This window comes from Panulirus ornatus, chromosome 14, assembly GCF_036320965.1.
Source record: "Panulirus ornatus isolate Po-2019 chromosome 14, ASM3632096v1, whole genome shotgun sequence".
In the NCBI taxonomy this organism is placed as follows: domain Eukaryota; kingdom Metazoa; phylum Arthropoda; class Malacostraca; order Decapoda; family Palinuridae; genus Panulirus; species Panulirus ornatus.
This window is the reverse complement of record NC_092237.1, coordinates 34376439-34402413: the sequence shown is the minus strand read 5'-3', so window position 1 is coordinate 34402413 and position 25975 is coordinate 34376439. Positions and strand designations below refer to the sequence as shown.

Here is a 25975-nt window from a genome sequence, read left to right as displayed (position 1 = left end):
CAGTGGGTGTGATGGTCATTTCCAAGAACACTTACAGTAACACTCGTCATCAGATGAAGTAAACTCATCAGTTGACACAGGTGGTCAGCTCACATGAAAACACCAGGCAAGTTGCACGAATGAGATAACAATGGTGGTCATACTGATGATACTGATGATCTAATCAGGTGAGTGAATGACGTGACACAAACGACTTGGTCGTATGAACATAACTATCAGATTACGATGATAATCGCATCACGTGCACACAATACATGAGAGTGGATTATAAGATTCAGATCATCTCTTAGACATGAATAGTTCGGATGAAGACAGTAAGCGTTTGACGTTCGAAGAATCAGGTCAGAATATACTCAATATGAGAGGCCATTGTAGGACAAGAAGGAAAATTGGTGGTTAGATTGGATGATGTACATAGGTTATGATGAAAACCACATCAGGTGACTAAATTAGGTGAATAAAGATGCTTAGCTTATGTGAAAGATATATAAGACTCTATCAGTGGGTAAATAAGATGAACATCTTACGTGACGCTGAGGTTGAAAAGCATGCATAGGATAGAGCGAATTGGAATGATATGGTATACTCAGGTTATTGTGCTATGAAATGAATGATTTGACCGTAAAACAGACATGAACAACAGACTACAGTTGATGAGACAGTGTGTCACCCTGCGGTAGTCCTGGTGGGCCAAGTCCACACACATAAGCATCGGCTGGGAAAGTTCGAGGTTACATGCTGGGTGTTGGGTAGGCTAGTCATAGTTATAATGTCATCCCTCAAACAGAGTCGTAATCCAATTATTTGCTGACTAAAGGAAGGATGAACAGAAGGATGTGATTCAGTGGTCAGCAACACCAAGCACTTTGTGACGTTAAGTTGACAGTAATGTTCTGTATAAGCGACGCTCGATAATGGAACCAGCTGACAAGATTAATGGACACTGAAGGTGACAATTAAAAGCTAATCAGGTGAATTCATCATGTGATCACAGTGTCACACATTCAAGTTTGAACAAGGTTAACTCATATTATACTAAATATTAGTGGGGTGAAAATATCGAGTCTCTGATAGTTAAGGTGATAACATCGCTCGACACGTGTTTGATTAAGGAGGACAAATATATTGGTTGACATTCTTGCTTATTGTAAACACATCGGTTGATGTCGGGAGTAAGAGGTCAGGGAATATGAACTAGCAGTCCTGTTCTTGGCTCCAAGATTTTTCTTGTTTTCAATAGTTAGGTTGGTTGGTTATTTGGGAGCTAAGCCTATTAACTACCAGGGTCATTAAGGATGTCATAGTCACTTCATAGCCACCAATAGAGTAATCTTCAATATATTCCTCGAGTGTTTGTGATCAGTCTCATTGCATATATATTCCTTGATTTTCATTTACAGCTGCTGGTCTGTCAGAATATACCATTTGGCTTAGGTAAAGGTAGGGCACACATGTAGCCAGCTCAAGGTAGCAAAAACCATTGTAACAAGAACAGAAGAGGAAAAGTGAACCGACGTTTCGGCGTAAGGCAAATGGATCAAGTTGGACGTTATCTTGGGTGAGTTTATAAGTCAGACTGCTTTCGACTGAACTGAGCTAAGTAAGGATAAAGAGATAAAAACACGCCACCCTAATAACAGAAAATAGTATCATCATTTCGTCGGAAAAATCTTCATTTACATTCATTCAAATAGTTATAAGGCATCCAAATATTGCAATAGACTGCAAATTATGTGCACATTTATGGATAAATGAAACTGAATAAACCTATACGAAAATAACCATTAAAGGTTCTTTTAACCGTACAGTTAGTGTATTGTCTCCTTCGTATTTCGTATATAGTATTTCGTTCTTTTCACTGAATAAAATCATAGATTACCCACCATCCATAACATCGCTACCTAGTAGTATGTTATTCACTATTATCAAGCAAAGTTCTCCTACAGAACCTTCTGCATTGTCGTGATTCATCTATTGGTTACGATGCCATGAAATGAGGTAATCTATGGCATGATCATTAAGGATATTATCTGTGATAGCAAGGGAGATCGGGGGGTAATAGTTCGAAGGAGACCTTGTAATCATTAACAGTTGATATTCTAAGCTAAAGCAGAATCTCGTTCATGTGATAAGATCTCATCTAGATTAATGAAATATATGACAACACATTGTTTCCGCAGGTTCCACCAAGTGTGGTCATGGTCTGTGGGTGACGTATGTATCAAGACCCACCAGGTGAAGGGTAAACTCGTCCCAGACCCCCATCAACTTTACTCTGACTTCAATGGGCGCCATCTGGTGGTCACCACTGTCAATTTCTGGCCATATTTAAAAACCATAACACTCCAGAATGGCACCATCTCTCCAATATCAGGGATTGACTTCAGTGTTATCAACAGCCTCAGTGAAATACTTAACTTCACGTTAGTACAATTAGCTCGTATGTTGAAGAAATCTTGATGTTTAGCGAGGAGAGGAAGGGGTCTTGTGGAATCGTAACATGATACTATGTATAGATGTAGTTTTGACATATGTCAGTGTACTGTTGTCAAATCATGTTATCGATAAGGATGGATTGTGTCAAAGGGAGATTATGGAAGATATTACACTCCTCAATCCCAATTACACATATATCAAACTGATGATGCAATTTGTGTCATTTGTCTTAAGGTAACTCACCTTATGCCTTAGTGGACTAAGGTCATCATTCTTTTTTCGAAGTGTATCAGTTACGTGTATCCAACACACTCGCTCAAACTTTCTTCTAAAACACATTTATGCAAATATACTTCATATGCAAAACGTATGTCTCATTTGCCAACCTGTGTCATAGGAATCTCATAGCTGAAATAATTCTGACATGAGAGAGTAAGGTGCTGTAGGGAGGCATGTGTACAGTGTGACGTGTGACAGTTGTGTGTCTTGGCAGGTACCACATTGTACTTTCTCCTGACGGCAACTGGGGTGGTCCGCAGCCAGATGAAACTATAACAGGCCTTGTGGGGCAGGTGGCCAGATATGAGGCTCACGCAGCAATCTGTGGGGTCACCATTACAGGTACGTCATCCCTTCGTAATAAAGTCAAGTATTCTACAATCTCTATTAACATATCTTAGTGTAGTGTGCACCACTTCCAGCAGCAAACTTCATAGCCTTAAGAATATTTCCATTACAGTTTTCATTTCTTCAACAATATGTTATTTGCATTATTTTCAACAACGTATTGTATATTCTAATATTTGTGGTCCATCTCAAAGAGAAATTACATACACCTTTCCCTGTTCCCAAACTATACCTAACAGAGAGATTATTTCTTTTCATTATTATTAAAAGGGAGAACTAAAAGATTCTTTGTTTTAATGGGAGGTTTGGATTCAACTCTATAAAATGATTTCTTTGTTAACTTAAGGGATTTATCAATGAAAGATCTAGGTCACTTTAACTTAGATGAAATAGAATATATCTCCTCAAACACATCATTAATAAACTCTGGACTGCAAATACGTAATGCCCTAAGCAACATAGAGTGAAAGGATGATAATTCAACTCTGTCATATTGAAATGAGTAATAATGGACAAATGATCCATAGGCAAGGAAATAAGTATTAGTTTAGCATATACAGAAAACCTACCAACGTATGATTAAATCCTTTAATGAAAATGCTGCAGTTAGGAATAATAATACATTAAAGAATATCTTAATCAGGAATACACCAGAAAATTCTCTTAATGCATCTATAAAGTACCATGTGGAGAATGTGATAAATTTTATGTTGGTCAGACTGGTAAGGATCTTTCTGTTAGACTTAAGCAACATAAATATAGTATAAGAACGGGACAAAAATCAAATGCCTTGTTTAATCACATTAAAAACTATTATCACTGTATTGACAGGAGTAATGCTATCTAAGTTTTTAACTCTAATTCTATTACCACCAGAAATATCATTGAATCTTCTATTATGAAATACACAAAAAATGATAATTTTAATATTAGTGATGGTCTATACAAATTAGATAACTTTATTGTTGATAAAATTTGTAAAATTACAAGTTTATGAACGCTTGTTGTATATCTTGGACAGGCGCATGTTTACCAAATGGCTTTCTAGCATCGACTCTTCGATATATATCAACTGACTTATTCTCTCTCTTGTGTCTCACCAGATGATGTGATCATTACACAAAAGTGCACTTGGGAACTTATCGTGTCTCATTTTTCCCCGTGGACTCATAGGAATATTTTTTTTTTTTTGCTTTGTCGCTGTCTCCCGCGTTTGCGAGGTAGCGCAAGGAAACAGACGAAAGAAATGGCCCAACCCACCCCCATACAAGTGTATATACATACACGTCCACACACGCAAATATACATACCTACACAGCTTTCCATGGTTTACCCCAGACGCTTCACATGCTCTGATTCAATCCACTGACAGCACGTCAACCCCGGTATACCACATCGATCCAATTCACTCTATTCCTTGCACTCCTTTCACCCTCCTGCATGTTCAGGCCCCGATCACACAAAATCTTTTTCACTCCATCTTTCCACCTCCAATTTGGTCTCCCACTTCTCCTCGTTCCCTCCACCTCCGACACATATATCCTCTTGGTCAATCTTTCCTCACTCATTCTCTCCATGTGCCCAAACCATTTCAAAACACCCTCTTCTGCTCTCTCAACCACGCTCTTTTTATTTCCACACATCTCTCTTAACCTTACGTTACTTACTCGATCAAACCACCTCACACCACACACTGTCCTCAAACATCTCATTTCCAGCACATCCATCCTCCTGCGCACAACTCTATCCATAGCCCACGCCTCGCAACCATACAACATTGTTGGAACCACTATTCCTTCAAACATACCCATTCTTGCTTTCCGAGATAATGTTCTCGACTTCCAGACATTCTTCAAGGCTCCCAGGATTTTCGCCCCCTCCCCCACCCTATGATTCACTTCCGCTTCCATGGTTCCATCCGCTGCCAGATCCACTCCCAGATATATATATATATATATATATATATATATATATATATATATATATATATGTATATATATATATATATATATATATATATATATATATATATATATATATATATATATATATATATATATATATACGAATAAAGTGTATATGAACGCGCACCTTCATAGAACATACAAAGCTCCATCAGCCAGGATCGAACCTGGGACCCATTGTGCAAGAGGCAGGCATGCTAACCGCTAGGCTAAGGGACTGTATAATAGGAAACAACTATTCGAAATACTAAGTACTCGAATACCCTTCGTCTCAGTATGGTGAGCAACGGGGTCTATCGGTTGTTTCCAAACAGAACACATAGCCAGCTGAAAGCGTTTTACCGAACCTGACTGTACAACTGTAGTATTTCGAATAGTTGTTTCCTATTATACAGTCCCTTAGCCTAGCGGTTAGCATGCCTGCCTCTTGCACAAGGGGTCCGAGGTTCGATCCTGGCTGATGGAGCTTTGTATGTTCTATGAAGGTGCGCGTTCATATACACTTTATTCGTATTCATATAACTCCGCGTTGTACTGTCAGGTTCGGTAAAACGCTTTCAGCTGGCTATGTGTTCTGTTCGGAAACAACCGATAGACCCCGTTGCTCACCATAGTGAGACGAAGGGTATTCGAGTACTTAGTATTTCGAATAGTTGTTTCCTATTATACAGTCCCTTAGCCTAGCGGTTAGCATGCCTGCCTCTTGCACAAGGGGTCCCAGGTTCGATCCTTGCTGATGGAGCTTTGCATGTTTTATATATATATATATATATATATATATATATATATATATATATATATATATATATATATATATATATATATATATATATATATATATATATATGTATTATTGACTGGTTGGTAAGGTTATTTAATGTATGTATGACTCATGGTGAGGTGCCTGAGGATTGGCGGAATGCGTGCATAGTGCCATTGTACAAAGGAAAAGGGGATAAGAGTGAGTGCTCAAATTACAGAGGTATAAGTTTGTTGAGTATTCCTAGTAAATTATATGGGAGGGTATTGATTGAGAGGGTGAAGGCATGTACAGAGCATCAGATTGGGGAAGAGCAGTGTGGTTTCAGAAGTGGTAGAGGATGTGTGGGTCAGGTGTTTGCTTTGAAGAATGTATGTGAGAAATACTTAGAAAAGCAAATGGATTTGTATGTAGCATTTATGGATCTGGATAAGGCATATGATAGAGTTGATAGAGATGCTCTGTGGAAGGTATCAAGAATATATGGTGTGGGAGGCAAGTTGTTAGAAGCAGTGAAAAGTTTTTATCGAGGATGTAAGAAATGTGTACGTGTAGGAAGAGAGGAAAGTGATTGGTTCTCAGTGAATGTAGGTTTGCGGCAGGGGTGTGTGATGTCTCCATGGTTGTTTAATTTGTTTATGGATGGGGTAGTTAAGGAGGTGAATGCAAGAGTTTTGGAAAGAGGGACAAGTATGAAGTCTGTTGGGGATGAGAGAGCTTGGGAAGTGAGTCAGTTGTTGTTCGCTGATGATACAGCGCTGGTGGCTGATTCATGTGAGAAACTGCAGAAGCTGGGGACTGAGTTTGATAAAGTGTGTGAAAGAAGAAAGTTAAGAGTAAATGTGAATAAGAGCAAGGTTATTAGGTAGAGTAGGGTTGAGGGTCAAGTCAATTGGGAGGTAAGTTTGAATGGAGAAAAACTGGAGGAAGTAAAGTGTTTTAGATATCTGGTAGTGTATCTGGCAGCGGATGGAACCATGGAAGCGGAAGTGGATCATAGGGTGGGGGAGGGGGCGAAAATCCTGGGAGCCTTGAAGTCGATAACATTATCTCGGAAAGCAAAAATGGGTATGTTTGAAGGAATAGTGGTTCCAACAATGTTGTATGGTTGCGAGGCGTGGGCTATGGATAGAGTTGCGGACAGGAGGATGGATATGCTGGAAATGAGATGTTTGAGAACAATATGTGGTGTGAGGTGGTTTGATCGAGTAAGTAACGTAAGGGTAAGAGAGATGTGTGGAAATAAAAAGAGCGTGGTTGAGAGAGCAGAAGAGGGTGTTTTGAAATGGTTTGGGCACATGGAGAGAATGAGTGAGGAAAGATTGACCAAGAGGATATATGTGTCGGAGGTGGAGGGAACGAGGAGAAGTGGGAGACCAAATTGGAGGTGGAAAGATGGAGTGAAAAAGATTTTGTGTGATCGGGGCCTATACATGCAGGAGGGTGAAAGGCGGTCAAGGAATAGGGTGAATTGGATCGATGTGGTATACCGGGGTTGACGTGCTGTCAATGGATTGAATCAGAGCATGTGAAGCGTCTGGGGTAAACCATGGAAAGCTGTGTAGGTGTGTATATTTGCGTGTGTGGACGTATGTATATACATGTGTATGGGGGTGGGTTGGGCCATTTCTTTCGTCTGTTTCCTTGCGCTACCTCGCAAACGAGGGAGAGAGCGACAAAGCAGAAAAAAAAGAATATATATATATATATATATATATATATATATATATATATATATATATATATATATATATATATATATATATATATTTTTATACTTTTTTATATATATATATATATATATATATATATATATATATATATATATATATATATATATATATATATATATATATATATATATATATATATATATATATATATATATATATATATATATATGGCCCAACTCACCAACATACAGATGAATATACCTGCACGTCCACACACGCAAATATGCATGCCTATGCATCTCAATTTACACATGTATATATACGCACACAGGCATATGCATATATACACGTGTACATAATTCATACTGTCTGCCTTTATTCACTCCCACCGAAAGCCCGCCACACATGAAATAACAGCCCCCTCCCCCTCATATGTGCGAGGCAGCGCTAGGAAAAAACAACTAAGGCCACATTCGTTCACACTCAGTCTCTAGCTGTCATGTATAATGCACTGAAGCCACAGCTCCCTTTCCGCATCCAGGCCCCACAGAACTTTCCATGGTTTAAACTGGACGCTTCACACACCCTGATTCAATCCTTTGAGAGCACGTCGACCTGGAATACAACATCGTTCCAATTCACTCTTTTACTTGCACGCCTTTCACCCTCCTGCATGTTCAGGCCCCGATATCTCAAAATCTTTTTCCCTCCATCTTTCCACCTCCAATTTGGTCTTCAACTTCTCGTTCCCTCCACCTCTGGCACATATATTTTCATGGTCAATCTTTCCTCACTCATTCTCTCCATGTGACAAACAATTTCAAAACAACCTCTTCTGCTTTCTAAACCACACTCTTTTTTTACCACACATCTCTCTTACCTTATTATTACTCACTTGATCAAACACCCTCACACCATATATTGCCCTTAAAAATCTCATTTCCAGCACATCTACCCTCCTCCTCCCAACTCTATCTATAGCCCACGTCTCGCAACTATATAACATTGTTGGAACCAATATTCCTTCAAAAATACCAATTTTGGCTTTCTGAGTTTATGTTCTCGACTTCCACACATTTTTCAACGATCCTAAAACTTTCGCCCCCTCTCCCACCATATGATGCACTTCCGCTTCCATGGTTCCACCCGCTGCCAAATCCACTCCCAGATATCTAAAACACTTCATTTCCTCCACTTTTTCTCCATTCAAACATGCCTCCCAATCGACTTGTCCCTCAACCCTACTGTACCTAATAACCTTGCTCTTATTCACTTTTACTCTCAGCTTTCTTCTTTCACTCACTTTTCCAAGCTCAGTCACCAGCTTCTGCAGTTTCTCACATGAATCAGCCACCGGCATTGTATCATCACGGAACAATTCACTCACTTTCCAAGCTCTCTCATCCACAACAGACTGCATACTTGCCCCTCTTTCCAAAACCCTTGCATTCACTTCCCTAACAACCCCATTCATAAACAAATAAAAAACCATGGAGACATCACACATCCCTACCGCAAACCGACATTCACTGAGAACCCATCACTTTCCTCTCTTCCTACATGTACACATGCCTCACATCCTCGATAAAAACTTTTCACTGCTTCTAACAACATGCCCCCATACCATATATTCTTAATACCTTCCACAGAGAATCTCTATCAACTCTATCATATGCCTTTCCCAGATCCATAAATGTTACATTCAAATCCATTTGTTTTTCTAAGTATTTCTCACATATATTCTTCAAAGCAAATACCTGATCCCCATATCCACTACCACTTCTGAAACCAGACTGCTCTTCCCCACTCTGATGCTCTATACATGCCTTCACCCTCTCAGTCAATATCCTCCAATATAATTTGATGACTCGCTTTTATCCCCTTTGCCTTTGTACAATGGCGTTATACAAGCATTCCTCCAATCCGCAGGCACCTCACCATGAGTTATACATACATTAAATAACCTTACCAACGAGTCAACAATACAGTCACCCCCTTTTTTAATAAATTCCTCTGCAATACCATACAAACCCGCTGCCTTGCCGACTTTCGTCTTTCACAAAGATTTTTCTTCCTATTCTCTGTTTACCAAATCATTCTCCCTAACCCTTTCACTTTGCACACCACCTCGACCAAAAGACCCTATATAAGCCACTCTATCATGAAACACATTCAACAAACCTTCAAAATACTCACTCCATCTCCTTCTCACATCAGCACCACTAGTTTTCACTTCCCCATTCGGCCCCTTCACTGAAGTTCCCATTTGTTCCCTAGTCTTACGCACTTTTTTTACCTCCTTCCAAAACATCTCTTTATTCTCCCTAAAATTTAATGATACTCTTTCACCCCAACTCTCATTTGACCTGTTTTTCATCACTTGCATTTTCCTCTTGACCTCCTGACTCTTTCTTTTATACATCTCCCAGTCATTTCCATTATTTCCCTGCAAAAATCGTCCAAATGCCTCTCTCTTCTCTCTCACTAATAATCTTACCTATTCATCATACCACTCACTACCCTTTCTAATCTGCCCACTTGCCACGGTTCTCATGCCACAAGCATATTTTGCGCAAGCCATCACTGATTTCCTAAATACATCCCATTCCTCCGACACTCCCTCTTTTGTTCTTACATTTTTCCATTCTGTACTCAGTCCCTCCTGGTACTTCCTCACACAAATCTCCTCCACAACCTCTCTTACTCTTACCCCTCCTTTCACCCCAACATTCTCTCTTCTTTTCTGAAAACCTCTACAAATCTTCTCCTTTGCCTCCACAAGACAATGATCAAGCATCCCTTTAGTTGCACCTCTCAGCAAATTAACATCCAAAAGTCTCTGTTTCTCACGCCTATCAATTAACACGAAATCCAATGACACTCTCTGACCATCTCTCCTACTTACATATATATATCTACGTACATCTCTCTCTTTAAGCCAGTTATTCCCAATCACCAGTCCTTTATCAGGAAATAAATCTACAAGTTCTTCATTTCCATTTACCGTACTGAATATCCCATATATTCCAATTATTCCCTCAACTGCCACATTACTCACCTTTGCATTCAAATCACCGATCACTATAACCCGGTCTCGTGCATCAAAACTACTAATACGCTCACTCAGCTGCTCCCAAAACACTTACCTCTCATGATCTATCTTCTCATGCCCTGGTACATATGCACCAAAAATCACCCATCTCAATCCTTCAACTTTCAGTTTTACCAATATCAATCTATTACATACTCCTACCACTCCTGTTCCAGCAGTCGTGCTCCTCATTCTCTTGCTCTTGTCTTCTCACTAACCCCTCACTTTAATCCCAAGACATTCCCCAACCACTCTTCCCTTTTACCAATGAGCTTCGTTTCACTCAGAGCCAGAACGTCCAGGCTCGTTTTCTCAAACATATTACCTATTTCTCCTTTTTTCTCATCTAGGTTACATGCACACATATCTAGAAACCCAATATGAGCCTTTGATGAGGATGAGCACTGCTCGCGTGACTCTTTCTGTTTCCTGATTTAGAAAGTTAATATATATATGTACATATATATATATATATATATATATATATATATATATATATATATATATATATATATACATATATATATTTTTTTTTTTTGCTTTGTCGCTGTCTCCCGCGTTTGCGAAGTAGCGCAAGGAAACAGACGAAAGAAATGGCCCAGCCCACCCCCATACACATGTATATACATACGTCCACACACGCAAATATACATACCTACACAGCTTTCCATGGTTTATTCCAGACGGTTCACATGCCCTGATTCAATCCACTGACAGCACGTCAACCCCGGTATACCACATCGATCCAATTCACTCTATTCCTTGCCCTCCTTTCACCCTCCTGCATGTTCAGGCCCCGATCATACAAAATCTTTTTCACTCCATCTTTCCACCTCCAATTTGGTCTCCCACTTCTCCTCGTTCCCTCCACCTCCGACACATATATGCTCTTGGTCAATCTTTCCTCACTCATTCTCTCCATGTGCCCAAACCATTTCAAAACACCCTCTTCTGCTCTCTCAACCACACTCTTTTTATTTCCACACATCTCTCTTACCCTTATGTTACTTACTCGATCAAACCACCTCACACCACACATTGTCCTCAGACATCTCATTTCCAGCACATCCATCCTCCTGCGCACAACTCTATCTATAGACCACGCCTCGCAACCATACAACATTGTTGGAACTACTCTTCCTTCAAACGTACCCATTTTTGCTTTCCGAGATAATGTTCTCGACTTCCACACATTCTTCAAGGCTCCCAGAATTTTCGCCCCCTCCCCCACCCTATGATCCACTTCCACTTCCATGGTTCCATCCGCTGCCAGATCCACTCCCAGATAACTAAAACACTTTACTTCCTCCATTTTTTCTACATTCAAACTTACCTTACAGTTGACTTGACCCTCAGCCCTACTGTACCTAATAACCTTGCTCTTATTCACATTTACTCTTAACTTTCTTCTTTCACACACTTTACCAAACTCAGTCACCAACTTCTGCAGTTTCTCACATGAATCAGCCACCAGCGCTGTATCGTCAACGAACAACAACTGACTCACTTCCCAAGCTCTCTCATCCCCAACAGACTTCATACTTGCCCCTCTTTCCAAAACTCTTGCATTCACCTCTCTAACAACCCCATCCATAAACAAATTAAACAACCATGGAGACATCACACACCCCTGCCGCAAACCTACATTCACTGGGAACCAATCACTTTCCTCTCTTCCTACACGTACACATGCCTTACATCCTCGATAAAAACTTTTTACTGCTTCTAACAACTTGCCTCCTACAACATATATTCTTAATACCTTCCACAGAGCATCTCTATCAACTCTATCATATGCCTTCTCCAGATCCATGAATGCTACCTACAAATCCATTTGCTTTTCTAAGTATTTCTCACATACATTCTTCAAAGCAAACACCTGATCCACACATCCTCTGCCACTTCTGAAACCACACTGCTCTTCCCCAATCTGATGCTCTGTACATGCCTTCACCCTCTCAATCAATACCCTCCTATATAATTTACCAGGAATACTCAACAAACTTATACCTCTGTAATTTGAGCACTCACTCTTATCCCCTTTGCCTTTGTACAATGGCACTATGCACGCATTCCGCCAATCCTCAGGCACCTCACCATGAGTCATACATACATTAAATAACCTTACCAACCAGTCAATAATACAGTCACCCCCTTTTTTAATAAATTCCACTGCAATACCATCCAAACCTGCTGCCTTGCCGGCTTTCATCTTCCACAAAGCTTTTACTACCTCTTCCCTGTTTACCAAATCATTTTCCCTAACCCTCTCGCTTTGCACACCACCTCAACCAAAACACCCTATATCTGCCACTCTATCATCAAACACATTCAACAAACCTTCAAAATACTCACTCCATCTCCTTCTCACATCACCACTACTTGTTATCACCTCCCCATTTGCGCCCTTCACTGAAGTTCCCATTTGCTCCCTTGTCTTACGCACTTTATTTACCTCCTTCCAGAACATCTTTTTATTCTCCCTAAAATTTAATGATATTCTCTCACCCCAACTCTCATTTGCCCTCTTTTTCACCTCTTGCACCTTTCTCTTGACCTCCTGTCTCTTTCTTTTATACATCTCCCACTCAATTGCATTTTTCCCTGCAAAAATCGTCCAAATGCCTCTCTCTTCTCTTTCACTAATAATCTTACTTCTTCATCCCACCACTCACTACCCTTTCTAATCAACCCACCTCCCACTCTTCTCATGCCACAAGCATATATATATATATATATATATATATATATATATATATATATATATATATATATATATATATATATATATATATATATATATATATATATATATATATATATATATATATATATATATATATACATATATATATATATATATATATATATATATATATATATATATATATATATATATATATATATATATATATATATATATATATATATATATATATATATATATATCCCTGGTGATAGGGGAAAAAGAATACTTCCCACGTATTCCTCACGTGTCGTAGAAGGCGACTAAAGGGGAGGGGAGCGGGGGGCTGGAAACCCTCCCCTTCTTGTATTTTAACTTTCTAAAAGGGGAAACAGAAGAAGGATTCACAAGGGGAGCGCTCACACTTCTCGAAGGCTCAGATTGGGGTGTGTAAATGTGTGTGGATATAACCAAGATGAGAAAAAAGGAGAGATATGTGGAATGTTTGAAGAGAGGAACCTGTATTTTTTTGGTCTGAGTGACACGAAGCTCAAGGGTAAAGGGGAGGAGTGGTTTGGGAATGTTTTTGAGTAATGTCAGGGGTTAGTGAGAGGACAAGAGCAAGGGAAGGAGTAGCACTACTCCCGAAACAGGAGTGGTGGGAGTAGGAAAGTAAACTCTAGATTGATATGGGTAAAACTGAATGTTGATGGAGAGAGATAGGAGATTATTGGTGCATATGCACCTAGGCATGAAAAGAAAGATCATGAGAGGCAAGTGTTTTGGGAGCAGCTGAGTGAGTGTGTTAGTAGTTTTGATGCACGAGACCGGGTTATAGTGACGAGTGATTTGATTGCAAAGGTGAGTAATGTGGCAGTTGAGGGAATAATTGGTGTATTTTCGGTGCTCAGTATTGTAAATGGAAATGGTGAAGAGCTTGTAGATTTATGTGCTGAAAAAGGACTGGTGATTGGGAATAATTGCCTTAAAAAGAGAGATATACGTACGTATACGTATGTAAGTAGGAGAGATGGCCAGAGACCGTTATCGGATTATGCGCTAATTGATAGGCGCGCGAAAGAGAGACTTTTGGATGTTAATTTGCTGAGAGGTGGAACTAGAGGGATGTGTGATCATTATCTTGTGGAGGCAAAGATGAAGATTTGTAGAGGTTTTAAGAAAAGAAAAGAGAATTTCGGTGTGAAAAAGAGTGGTGCGAGTAAGAGAGCTTGTGAAGAAGACTTGTGTGAGGAAGAACCAGGAGAGACTGAGTACAGAATGGAAAAAGGTGAGATCAAAGGGCGTAAGGGGAGTGGGGGAGGAATGGAATGTATTTAGGAAAGCAGTGTTGGTTGGCGCATAAGATGCTTTTGACATGAGAAGCGTGGGAAGAGGGCAAATTAGAAAGAGTAGTGAGTGGTGGGATGATGAGGAAAGATTATGAGTGAAAGAGAAGATAGAGGCATTTGCACGATTTTTGCAAGCAAATGATACAAATGACTGCGAGATGTATGAAAGAAAGAGGCAGGAGGTCAAGAGAAAGGAGCAAAAGGTGAAAATAGGGCATATGAGAGTTGAGGTTAAGAGTATCAATAAATTTTATGGAGAATAAAAGGATGTTTTGCAAGGAGGTAAATATAGTGCGTAAGACGAGGGAACAAATGGGAACTTCAGTTAAAGGGGCTGATGGAGAGGTGATAACAAGTAGTGGTGATGTGAGGAGATGGAGTGAGTATTTTCAAGGTTTGTTGAATGCGTTTGATGATAAAGTGGCAGATATAGGGTGCTTTGGTCGAGGTGGTGTGCAAAGTGAGAGGGTTTGGGGAAAATAGTTTGGTAAACAGAGAAGAGGTAGTAAAACCTTTGCGGAAGATGAAAGCCGGCAAGGCAACGGTTTTGGATGTTATTGCAGTGGAATCTATTAAAAAAGGGGGTGACTGTGTTGTTGACTGGTTGGTAAGGTATCTAATAAAAAATGTATGACTCATGTTCAGGTGCCTGAGGATTGGCTAAATGAGTGCATAGTGCCATTGTACAAAGGAAAAGGGGACAAAATTGAGTGCTCAAATTACAGAGATATAAGTTTGTTGAGAATTCCTGGGAAATTATATGGGAGGGTATTGATTTAGAGGGTGAAGGCATGTACAGAGCATCAGATTAGGGAAGAGCATTGTTTTTTCAGAAGTGGTGGAGGATGTTTGGATCAGGTGTTTGCTTTGAAGAATGTATGTGAGAAATACTTAGAAAAGCAAATGGATTTTCATGTAGCATTTATGGTTCTGGAGAAGGCATATGCTAGAGTTGATAGAGATGCTCTGTGGAAGGTATTAAGAATATGTGGTGTGGGAGGCAAGTTGTTAGAAGCAGTGAAAAGTTTTTATTCAGGATGTAAGGCATGTGTACGTGTAGGAAGAGAGGAAAGTGATTGGTTCTCAGTGAATGTAGGTTTGCGGCAGGGGTGTGTGATGTCTCCATGGTTGTTTAATTTGTTCATGGATGGGGTTGTTAGGTAGGTGAATGCAAGAGTTTTGGAAAGAGGGGCAAGTATGAAGTCTGTTGGGGATGAGAGAGCGTGGGAAGTTACTCAGTTGTTGTTCGCTAATGATACAGCGCTGTTTGCTGATTCATGTGAGAAACTGCAGAAGCTGGAAACTGCAGAAGCTGGTAGGGTTGAGGGTCAAAGTCAATTGGGAGGTAAGTTTGAATGGAGAAAAAATTGAGGAAATGAAGTATTTTAGATATCTGGGAGTGGATTTGGCAGGGGATGGAAACATGTAAGCCGAATTGAATCAAAAGTATTTAAGTATGTAAGTAGGAGAGATGGCCAAAGAGCGTTATTGGATTACGTGTTAATTGATAGGCGCTCGAAACAGAGTCTTTTCGATGTCAATGTGCTGCGAGTTGCAACTACAGGAATGTCTCATCATTATCTTGTGGAGGCAAAGGTGAGAATTTGTAGAGGTTTTCAAAAAAGAGGAGAGAATTTTGGTTTGAAAAGAGTGGGGAGAGTAAGTGATCTTGGAAAGGAGACTTGTGTAAGGAAGTACCAGGAAAGACTGAGTACAGAATAGAAAAAGGTGAGAAAAAAGGACGTAAGGGGAGTGGGGGAGAAATGGGATGTATTTAGAGAAGCAGTGTTGGCTTGCGCAAAAGATGCTTGTGGCATGAGAAGCCTGGGAGGTGGTCAGATTAGTGAGTGGTCAGGGTAGTGAGTGGTGGGATGAAGAAGCAAGATTAATCGTGAAAGAGAAGAGAGAGGCATTTGGACGATTTGGCAGGGAAATGATGCAAATGAGTGGGAGATGCATAAAAGAAAGAGGCAGGAGGTCAAGAGAAAGGTGCAAGAAGAGAAAAATAGGGCAAATGAGAGTTGTGGTGAGAGAGTATCATTAAATTTTAGGGAGAATAAAAAGATGTTTTGGAAGGAGGTAAAAAAAGTGTGTAAGAATAATGGGGAGGTGATAACAAGTAGTGGTGATGTGAGAAGGAGATGGAGTGAGTATTTTGAAGGTTTGTTGTGTGTTTGATGATAGAGTGTCAGATATAGGGTGTTTTAGTCGAGGTGGTGTGCAAAGTGAGAGTGTTAGAGAAAATGATTTGTTAAACAGAAAAGAGGTACTAAAGGTTTTGCGGATGATGAAAGCGGGCAAAGCAGTCGATTTGGATATTATTGCAGTGGAGTTTATTAAAAAGCGGTGACTGTATTATTGACTCGTTGGTAAGGACATTTAATGTATGTGTGACTCATGTTGAGGTGCCTGGGGATTGGCGGAATGCATGCTTAGTGCCATTGTACAAAGGTAAAGGGAATAAAAGTGAGTGCTCAAGTTACAGAGGTATAAATTTGTTGAGCATTCCTTGGAAATTATATGGGAGGGTATTGATTGAGAAGGTGAAGGCATGTACAGAGCATCAGACTGGGGAAGGGCAGTGTGGTTTCAGAAGTGGTAGAGGAAGTGTAGATTAGGTGTTTGCTTTGAAGAATGTATGTGAAAAATAATTAGAAAAGCAAATGGATTTGTATGTAGCATTTATGAATCTAAAGAAGACATATGATAAAGTTGATAGATTGTTCTGTGGAAGGTGTTAAGAGTATATGGTGTTGAAGGCAAGTTGTTGGAAGTAGTGAAAAGTTTTTATCGAGGATGAAAGGCATGTGTACGTGTAGGAAGATAGCAAAGTGATTGGTTTTCGGTGAATGCAGGTTTGCGGCAGGGGTGTGTGATGTCTCCATGGTTGTTTAATTTGTTTATGGATGGGGTTGTTAGGGAGGTGAATGCAAGAGTTTTGGAAAGAGGGGCAAGTATGAAGTCTGTTGTGGATGAGAGAGCTTGGGAAGTTAGTTAATTTTCGTTCGCTGATGATGCAGCGCTGGTGGTTGATTCATGTGAGAAACTACAGAAGCTGGTGACTGAGTCTGGTAAAGTGTGTGACAGAAGAAAGCTGAGAATAAAAGTGAATAAGAGCAAGGGTAATAGGTACAGTAGGGTTGAGGGTCAAGTAAATTGGGAAGTAAGTTTGAATGGAGAAAAACTGGAGGAAGTGAAGTATTTTAGATATCTTGGAGTGGATTTGGCAGCAAATGGAACCATGGAAGCGGAAGTGAATTATAAGGTGGGGGAGGGGGCGAAAGTTCTGGGAGCATTGAAGAATGTGTGGAAGTCGAGAACATTATCTCCGAAAGCAAAAATGGCTATATTTAAAGGAATAGTGGTTCCAACAAAGTTATATGGTTGCGAGGCTTGGGCTATGGATAGATTTGTGCGGAGGAGGGTAGATGTTCTAGAAATGAGATGTTTGAGGACAATATGTGATGTGAGGTGAATTGATCGTGTAAGTAATAATAGGGTAAGAGAGATGTGTGGTAATAAAAGGAGTGTGGTTGAGAGAGGAGAAGAGGGTGTTTTGAAATGGTTCGGTCACATGGAGAGAATGAGTTAGGAAAGGTTGACCAAGAGGATATATGTGTCAGAGGTGGAGGGAAGGAGAAGTGGGAGACCAAATTGAAGGTGAAAAGATGATGTGAAAAAGATTTTCAGTGATCGGAGCCTGAATATGCCGGAGGGTGAAAGGCGTGCAAGGAATACAGTGGATTGGTGAACGATGTGGTATACCGGGGTCGACGTGCTGTCAATGGATTGAACTAGGGCATGTGAAGCGTCTGCGGTAAACCAAGAAGAGTTCTGTGGGGCCTGGATGTGGAAGGAAGATGTGGCTTCAGAGCATTATATATGACAGCTAGAGAGTGAGTGTGAACGAATGTGACCTTTCTTGTCTTTTCCTAGCGCTACCTCACGCACATGCGGGGAGAGAGGGTTATCATTTCATATGTGGCGGGCTGACGATGGGAATGAATAAAGGCAGATAGTATAAATCATGCACATGTATATATATGTATATGACTGTGTGTGTGTTTATATATATATATATATATATATATATATATATATATATATATATATATATATATATATACGAATAAAGTGCATATGAACGCGCACCTTCATAGAACATACAAACCTCCAACAGCCAGGATCGAACCTGGGACCCCTGTGCAAGAGGAAGGCATGCTAACCGCTAGGCTATAGGACTGTATAATAGGAAACAACTAATCGAAATACTAAGTACTCGAATACCCTTCGTCTCACAATGGTGAGCAACGGGATCTATACTTGGTTGTTTCCGAACAGACACACATAACAAGCTGATAGCGTTTTACCGAACCTAACTGTAAAACGCGGAGGTATATGAATACGAATAAAGTGCATATGAACGCGCACCTTCATAGAACATACAAACCTCCAACAGCCAGGATCGAACCTGGGACCCCTGTGCAAGAGGCAGGCATGCTAACCGTTAGGCTATGGGACTGTATAATAGGACTGTTTAATGGGACTGGCAGCGGATAGAACCATGGAAGCGGAAGTGAATAATAGGGTGGGGGAGGGGGCGAAAATCCTGGGAGCCTTGAAGAATGTGTGGAAGTCGAGAACATTATCTCGGAAAGCAAAAATGGGTATGTTTGAAGGAATAGTCGTTCCAACAATGTTGTATGGTTGCGAGACGTGGGCTATGGATAGAGTTGTGCGCAGGAGGGTGGATGTGCTGGAAATGAGATGTTTGAGGACAATGTGTGATGTGAGGTGGTTTGATCGAGTAAGTAATGTAAGGGTAAGAGAGATGTGTGGAAATAAAAAGAGCGTGGTTGAGAGAGCAGAAGAGGGTGTTTTGAGGTGGTTTGGGCACATGGAGAGAATGAGTGAGGAAAGATTGACCAAGAGGATATATGTGTCGGAGGTGGAGGGAACGAGGAGAAGAGGGAGACCAAATTGGAGGTGGAAAGATGGAGTGAAAAAGATTTTGAGTGATCGTGGCCTAAACATGCAGGAGGGTGAAAGGCGGGCAAGGAATAGAGTGAATTGGATCGATGTGGTATACCGGGGTTGACGTGCTATCAGTAGATTGAATCAGGGCATATGAAGCGTCTGGGGTAAACCATGGAAAGTTGTGTGGGGCCTGGATGTGGAAAGAGAGCGGTGGTTTCGGGCATTATTGCATGACAGCTAGAGACTGAGTGTGAACGAATGAGGCCTTTGTTGTCTTTTCCTAGCGCTTCCTCGCACACATGAGGGGGGAGGGGGATGGTTTTCCATGAGTGGCGAGGTGGGAATGAATAAAGGCAGGCAGAGTGAATTGTGTGCATGGGTATATATGTATGTGTCTGTGTGTGTATATATATGTGTACATTGAGATGTATAGGTATGTATATTTGCGTGTGTGGACGTGTGTGTATATACATGTGTATGGGGGTGGGTTGGGCCATTTCTTTCGTCTGTTTCCTTGCGCTACCTCGCAAACGCGGGAGACAGCGACAAAGCAAAATGAAAAAAAGAAATAATATATATATATATATATATATATATATATATATATATATATATATATATATATATATATATATATATATATATATATATATATATATATATATATATATGCAAGAGGGACAAAGGTAGTGTTCAAATTAAGAGAGTTGTATGTCTGTTAAGTGTAGCAAGTAGGTTATATGGAAGAATTTTGATTGAGTGTATGGTGGCAGGCACAGAGCATCAGACTGGGTTGGAACAATATGGTTTTAGGAGTGGAAGAGGTTCTGTGGATCAAATGTTTGCCTTGATGAATATATGTGAGAGATACATAGAGACAGATGGATTTGTATATTCTATTTATGGACCTGAAGAAAGCACATGGTAGGGTTGATAGAGAAGCTTTGTGGAAGGTTCTACAAATATATGATGTGGGAAGAAAGCTATCAGAAGCAGTGAGGAGTTTCTATCAAAAGAATAAGATGTGTGTGCAAATAGCTAGAAAGGAGGGTGAGTGGTTCTAGGTGAAGATGGGTCTGTGGCAAGGGCATATGATATCACCATTGTTGTTTGATTTGTTTATGGATGGAGTGATGAAGGAGGTAAATGAAAGGGTCTTGGAGAGAGAGGCAGGTGTGCAGTCTTTAGTGAGTGAGAAGAGTGTAGGAGGTGAGTCAGTTGTTGCTTGCTGATGTGAGCTACTGCAGAAGTTGGTGTCTGATTTTGGGAGTGTGTGTGAAGGGAGAAAGTTGAATAAGGACAGGGTTATTAGGTTTAGCAGAGCAGGGAGACAAGTTAGTGGTTAAGATGCAATAGAGAAAAACTGGAAGAAGTGAAGTGTTTTAGATTCCTGGGAGAATAGAACCATGATAGTGGTACTGAGTCAGGGAAGTCAGGAGAAGGGGGTGAAGCTATAGATGAACCAAGGGACTTGAAGCAGCTGGGGGAAATCGTAGATTGGTCTGTGTGGCCTGATTGTGGATAGAGGAAGCTATGGTTCTGGTGCATTACTCATGACAACTAGGGAATGGATGTGAATGAATGAAGCCTTTTCTTTGCCTGTTCTTACCACTACTTTACCAACACAGAAAACAGCAAACAAGTATGAAGGAATGAAGAAAAAAGATGAATAAGAGTATTGTTTTCACAATTAAGACACAAATACTTCCATATTCTCCCACATTAGGCAGCTAATCTCCCTTACACTGAATCTTAATGTGAAAGGTCTGATATTTCTAGATATATACCAAATTGGAGGTGGAAAGATGGAGTGAAAAAGATTTTGTGTGATCGGGGCCTGAACATGCAGGAGGGTGAAAGGAGGGCAAGGAATAGAGTGAATTGGAGCGATGTGGTATACCGGGGTTGACATGCTGTCAGTGGATTGAATCAAGGCATGTGAAGCGTCTAGGGTAAACCATGGAAAGCTGTGTAGGTATGTATATTTGCGTGTGTGGACGTATGTATATACATGTGTATGGGGGTGGGTTGGGCCATTTCTTTCGTCTGTTTCCTTGCGCTACCTCGCAAACGCGGGAGACAGCGACAGAGCAAAAAAAAAAAAAAAAATATATATATATATATATATATATATATATATATATATATATATATATATATATATATATATATATATATATGGGAGAGGTACAAAAGAAAGAGGCAGGAGGTCAAGAGAAAGGTGCAAGTGGTAAAAAAGAGGGCAAATGAGAGTTAGGGTGAGAGAGATTCATTAAATTTCAGGGAGAATAAAATGTTTTGGAAGGAGGTAAAGAAAGTGCGTAAGACAAGGGAGCAAATGGGAACTTCAGTGAAGGGGGCTAATGGGTAGGTGATAACAAGTAGTGGTGATGTGAGAAGGAGATGGAGTGAGTATTTTGAATGTTTGTTGAATGTGTTTGATGATAGAGTGGCAGATATATGGTGTTTTGGTCGAGGTGGTTTGCAAAGTGAGAGGGTTTAGGGAAAATGATTTGGTAAATAGAAAAGAGGTAGTAAAAGCTTTACGGAAGATGAAAGCCGGCAAGGCAGCAGGTTTGAATGGTATTGCAGTGGAATTTATTAAAAAAGGGAGTGACTGTATTGTTGACTGGTTGCTAAAGTTATTTAATGTATGTATGATTCATGGTGAGGTGCCTGAGGATTGGCGGAATGCTTGCATAGTGACATTGTACAAAGGCAAAGGGGATAAGAGTGAGTGCTCAAATTACAGAGGTATAAGTTTGTTGAGTACTGCGGGTAAATTATATGGGAGGGTATTGATTGAGAGGGTGAAGGTATGTACAGAGCATCAGATTGGGGAAGAGCAGTGTGGTTTCAGAAGTGGTAGAGGATGTGTGGATCAGTTGTGTGCTTTGAAGGATGTATGCGAGAAATACTTAGAAAAACAAATGGATTTGTATGTAGCATTTATGGATCTGGAGAAGGCATATGATAGAGTTGATAGAGATGCTCTGTGGAAGGTATTAAGAATATATGGTGTGGGAGGCAAGTTGTTAGAAGCAGTGAAAAGTTTTTATCGAGGATGTAAGGCTCGTGTACGTGTAGGAAGAGAGGAAAGTGATTGGTTCTCAGTGAATGCAGGTTTACGGCAGGGGTGTGTGATGTCTCCATGGTTGTTTAATTTGTTTATGGATGGGGTTATTAGGGAGGTAAATGCAAGAGTTTTGGAAAGAGGGGAAAGTATGAAGTGTGTTGTTGATGAGAGAGCTTGGGAAGTGAGTCAGCTGTTGTTCGCTGATGATACATCGCTGGTGGCTGATGCATGTAAGAAACTGAAGAAGCTGGTGACTGAGTTTAGTAAAGTGTGTGAAAGAAGAAAGTTAAGAGTAAATGTGAATAAGAGCAAGGTTATTAGGTACAGTAGGGTTGAGGGTAAAGTCAATTGGGAGGTAAGTTTGAATGGAGAAAAACTGGAGGAAGTAAAGTGTTTTAGATATCTGGGAGTGGATCTGGCAGCGGATGGAACCATGGAAGCGGAAGTGAATCATAGGGCAGGGGAGGGGGCGAAAATTCTGGGAGCCTTGAAGAATGTTACGAAGTCGAGAGCATTATCTCAGAAAGCAAAAATTGGTATTTTTGAAGGAATAGTGGTTCCAACAATGTTGTATGGTTGCGAGGCGTGGGCTATGGATAGAATTGTGCGCAGGAGGGTTTATGTTCTGGAAATGAGATGTTTGAGGACAATATGTGGTGTAAGGTGGTTTGATCGAGTAAGTAATGTAAGGGTAAGAGAGATGTGTGGAAATAAAAAGTGTGGTTGAGAGATCAGAAGAGGGTGTTTTGAAATGGTTTGGTCACATGGAGAGAATGAGTGAGGAAAGATTGACCAAGAGGATATATGTGTCGGAGGTGGAGGGAACGCGGAGAAGTGGGAGACCAAATTGGAGGTGTAAAGATGGAGTGAAAAAGATTTTGAGTGATCGGGGCCTGAACATGCAGGAGGGTGAAAGGCGTGCAAGGAATAGATTGAATTTGAACGATGTGGTGTACCGGGGTCGACGTTTGTCAATGGATTGAACCAGGGCATGTGAAGCGTCTGGGGTAAACCATGGAAAGTTGTGTGGGGCCTGGATGTGGAAAGGGAGCTGTTGTTTCGGAGCATTATTACACTACAGCTAGAGACTGAGTGTGAACGAATGGGGCCTTTGTTGTCTTTTACTAGCGCTACCTCGAACACATGAGGGGGGAGGGGGTTGTTATTCCATGTGTGGCGAGGTGGCGATGGGAACAAATAAAGGCAAATAGTATGAATTATGTACATGTGTATATATGTATATGTCTGTGTGTGTATATATATGTGTACATTGAGATGTATAGGTATGTATATTTGCGTGTTTGGACGTGTATGTATGTACATGTGTATGTGGGCGGGTTGGGCCATTGTTTCCTCTGTTTCCTTGCGCTACCACTCTGACGCGGGAGACAGGGACAAAGCAAAATCTAATAAAAATATAAATTTTATATATATATTTATTCATTTATTTCATTTGGTTTTGTCGCTGTGTCCCGTGTTAGCGAGGTAGTGCAAGGAAACAGACGAAAGAATGGCTCAACCCACCCACATACACATCTATATACATACATGTCCATAAAAGCATATATACATACCAATACATCTCAACGTATACATATATATAGGCACATAGACATATACATCTATACACATGTACATAATTCATACTGTCTGCCTTTATTTATTTCAATCGTCACCTCGCCACACATGGAATAACAACCCCCTCCCCCCTCATGTGTGCGAGGTAGCGCTAAGAAAAGACAACAAATGCCCCATTAGTTCACGCTAAGTCTCTAGCTGTCATGTAATAATCCACCGAAACCACAGCTCCCTTTCCACATCCAGTCCCCACACAAGTTTCCATGGTTTACCCCAGACGCTTCACATGCCCTGGTTCAATCTATTGAAAGCACCGCGACCCCGGTATACCACATCGTTCTAATTCATTCTATTCCATGCACGCCTTTCACCCTCCTTCATGTTCAGGCCCCGATCACTCAAAATCTTTTTCCCTACATCTTTCCAACTCCAATTTAGTCTCCCAGTACTCCTCGTTCCCTCCACCTCTGACACATATATCCTCTTGGTCAATCTTTCCTCACTCATTTTCTCCATATGACCAAACCATCTCAAAACAACCTCTTCTGCTTTCTCAACCACACTCTTTTTATTTCCACACATATCTCTTACCCTTACATTATTTACTCGATCAAACCACCTCACACCAAATATTGTCCGCAAATATCTCATTTCCAGCACATCCACCCACCTGCGCACAAATCTATCCATAGCCCAGGCCTCTCAACCATAAAACATTGTCGGAACCACTATTCCTTCAAACACCCACATTCCTGCTTTCCGAGGTAATGTTCTCGACTTCCAAACATTCTTCAAGGCTCCCAGAATTTTCGCCCCGTCCCCCAACCTATGATTCACTTCCGCTTCCATGGTTCCATCCGCTGCCAGATCCACTCCCAGATATCTAAAACACTTTACTTCCTCCAGTTTTTCTCCATTTAAAGTTACCTCCCAATTGACTTGACCCTCAAACCTACTGTGCCTAATAACCTTGCTCTTGTTCATATTTACTCTCATCTTTCTTCTTTCACACACTTTACCAAACTCAGTCACCAGCTTCTGCAGTTTGTCATATGAGTCAGCCACCAGCGCTGTATCATCAGCGAACAACTGAATCACTTCCCAAGCTCTCTCATCCACAACAGACTGCATACTTGCCCCTCTTTCCAAAACTCTTGCATTCACCTCCTTAACAACTCCATCCATAAACAAATTAATCAACCATGGAGACATCACACACCCCTGCCGCAAACCTATATTCACTGAGAACCAATCACTTTCCTCTCTTCTTACACGTACACATGCCTTACATCCTCGATAAAAACTTTTCACTGCTTATAACAACTTTCCTCCCACACCATATATTCTTAATACCTTCCACAGAGCATCTCTATCAACTCTATCATAAGCCTTCTCCAGATCCACAAATGCTACATACAAATCCATTTGCTTTTCTAAGTATTTCTCAAATGCATTCTTCAAAACAAACACCTGATCCACACATCTTCTACCACTTCTGAAACCACACTGCTGTTCCCCAATCTGATGCTCTGTACATGCCTTCACCCTCTTAATCAATACCCTCCCATATAATTTTCCAGGAATAATCAACAAACTTATACCTCTGTAATTTGAGCACTCATTCTTATCCCCTTTGCCTTTGTACAATGGCACTATGCACGCATTCCGCCAATCCTCAGGCACCTCACCATGAATAATACATAAATTAAATAACCTTACCAACCAGTCAACAATACAGTCACCCCCCTTTTTAATAAA

At 40.5% G+C, this 25975-nt stretch overlaps 1 protein-coding gene across 1 annotated transcript in view; it reads left to right on the top strand.

Moving 5' to 3' along the window:
• Positions 1-25975, top strand: part of LOC139753524 (glutamate receptor ionotropic, delta-1-like) — a 69076-nt gene that overhangs the window by 4515 nt on the left and 38586 nt on the right. Inside the window, exons 2-3 of the mRNA XM_071670171.1 lie at positions 2181-2423; positions 2930-3057. Of these exons, the coding sequence (XP_071526272.1) occupies positions 2181-2423; positions 2930-3057 (371 nt within the window). The remainder of the gene's footprint in view (positions 1-2180; positions 2424-2929; positions 3058-25975) is intronic.